Source organism: Eimeria tenella, genomic scaffold (genome assembly GCF_000499545.2).
Source record: "Eimeria tenella Houghton genomic scaffold, Eth_scaff3272, whole genome shotgun sequence".
NCBI classification, from domain to species: Eukaryota; Apicomplexa; class Conoidasida; order Eucoccidiorida; family Eimeriidae; genus Eimeria; species Eimeria tenella.
In genome coordinates, this window is record NW_013543105.1 from 1 (window position 1) to 922 (window position 922).

At 60.1% G+C, this 922-nt stretch overlaps 2 protein-coding genes across 2 annotated transcripts in view; one reads left to right on the top strand and one right to left on the bottom strand.

Moving 5' to 3' along the window:
- Nucleotides 1–129: 129 nt before the first annotated feature.
- On the top strand, nt 130–615 carry ETH_00041175 (uncharacterized protein; the record flags this gene model as incomplete). Its single annotated transcript, XM_013376243.1, has 1 exon — nt 130–615. One exon carries the CDS (start codon nt 130–132, stop codon nt 613–615), a length of 486 nt encoding a protein of 161 aa, XP_013231697.1.
- Nucleotides 616–666: 51 nt separating this feature from the next.
- The window catches only part of ETH_00041180 (uncharacterized protein), a gene marked incomplete at both ends in the record, with an annotated part of 1894 nt that continues 1638 nt past the window's right edge, over nt 667–922 (bottom strand). The window contains one exon of the mRNA XM_013376244.1: nt 667–806. Within this exon, the coding sequence (XP_013231698.1) occupies nt 667–806 (140 nt within the window). The remainder of the gene's footprint in view (nt 807–922) is intronic.

Below are 922 nucleotides of genomic sequence, written 5' to 3' on the forward strand. Positions count from 1 at the left end.
AGCAGCGGCGGCGGCAGCAGCAGCAGCAGATGCGGCAGCAGCAGGTGCAAATACAGGAGCGGCAGCAGCAGATGCAGCAGCAAGAGGTGTACCAGCAGCGATAGCCGCAGTAACACCAGAAATGTTCATATGGCAGACGGCTGCAGATGCGGCAATGCAGCAGATGCAGCAGCAGCAGCAGCAGCAGAAGCAGCAGCAGATGCCATAGCAGCAAAAAAGCAGGTGCAGCAGCGGCAGGCGTTGCAGCAGCGGCGAACAGAGCAGCAGCGAAAAGTGCAGCAGCAGCACACAGCGCAGCAGCAGCAGTGGAAACAGCCGCAGGGGCATCCCAGCGGCACCGGAAGCAGCAGCAACAGCAACAGCAGCAGCAACAGCAGCAGCAGCAGCAGCTCACCGCTGCGAACAACACTGCGGTATCTTCTCTGCACGCCGTCTATGCAGGGCTCCCTCCAGTCACTCCATTCAGTCATGAGGCAGTCTACCTTCTGCAGCAGCAGCAGCAGCAGCAGCAGCAATGAGAGCAGCAGCAGCAGCAATGAGTGCAGCAGCAGCCGCAGCAGCGGCAAAAGGGCGACCGCACACGTGCCCTCAAAGACTGGGCCTGAGAGCTCATAGTCCAGCTGCAGCTGCGCCCCGCAGCGCCCCTTAGGGTTTAGGGTTTAGGGTTTAGGGTTTAGGGTTTACGGGTGTGTCTGGGTTGGGCAGCGGGCGGCAAAGGTAGAAATCTGCTGCGTGGCAGCTGCGAGCAGCAGCAGAAGGATCTGCTGCTCGCAGCCTTTCGAGTTCAGCAGCGGATATGAAGCTCCCTGCGCAGCAGCAAACCCGCAATTAGGGTTTAGGGTTTAGGGTTTCGGGCTCGTGGGAAGCTGGCGGGAGGAGCAGCACACAAAAAAAAAACGGCAGCAGCAGCAGCAGCAGCAGC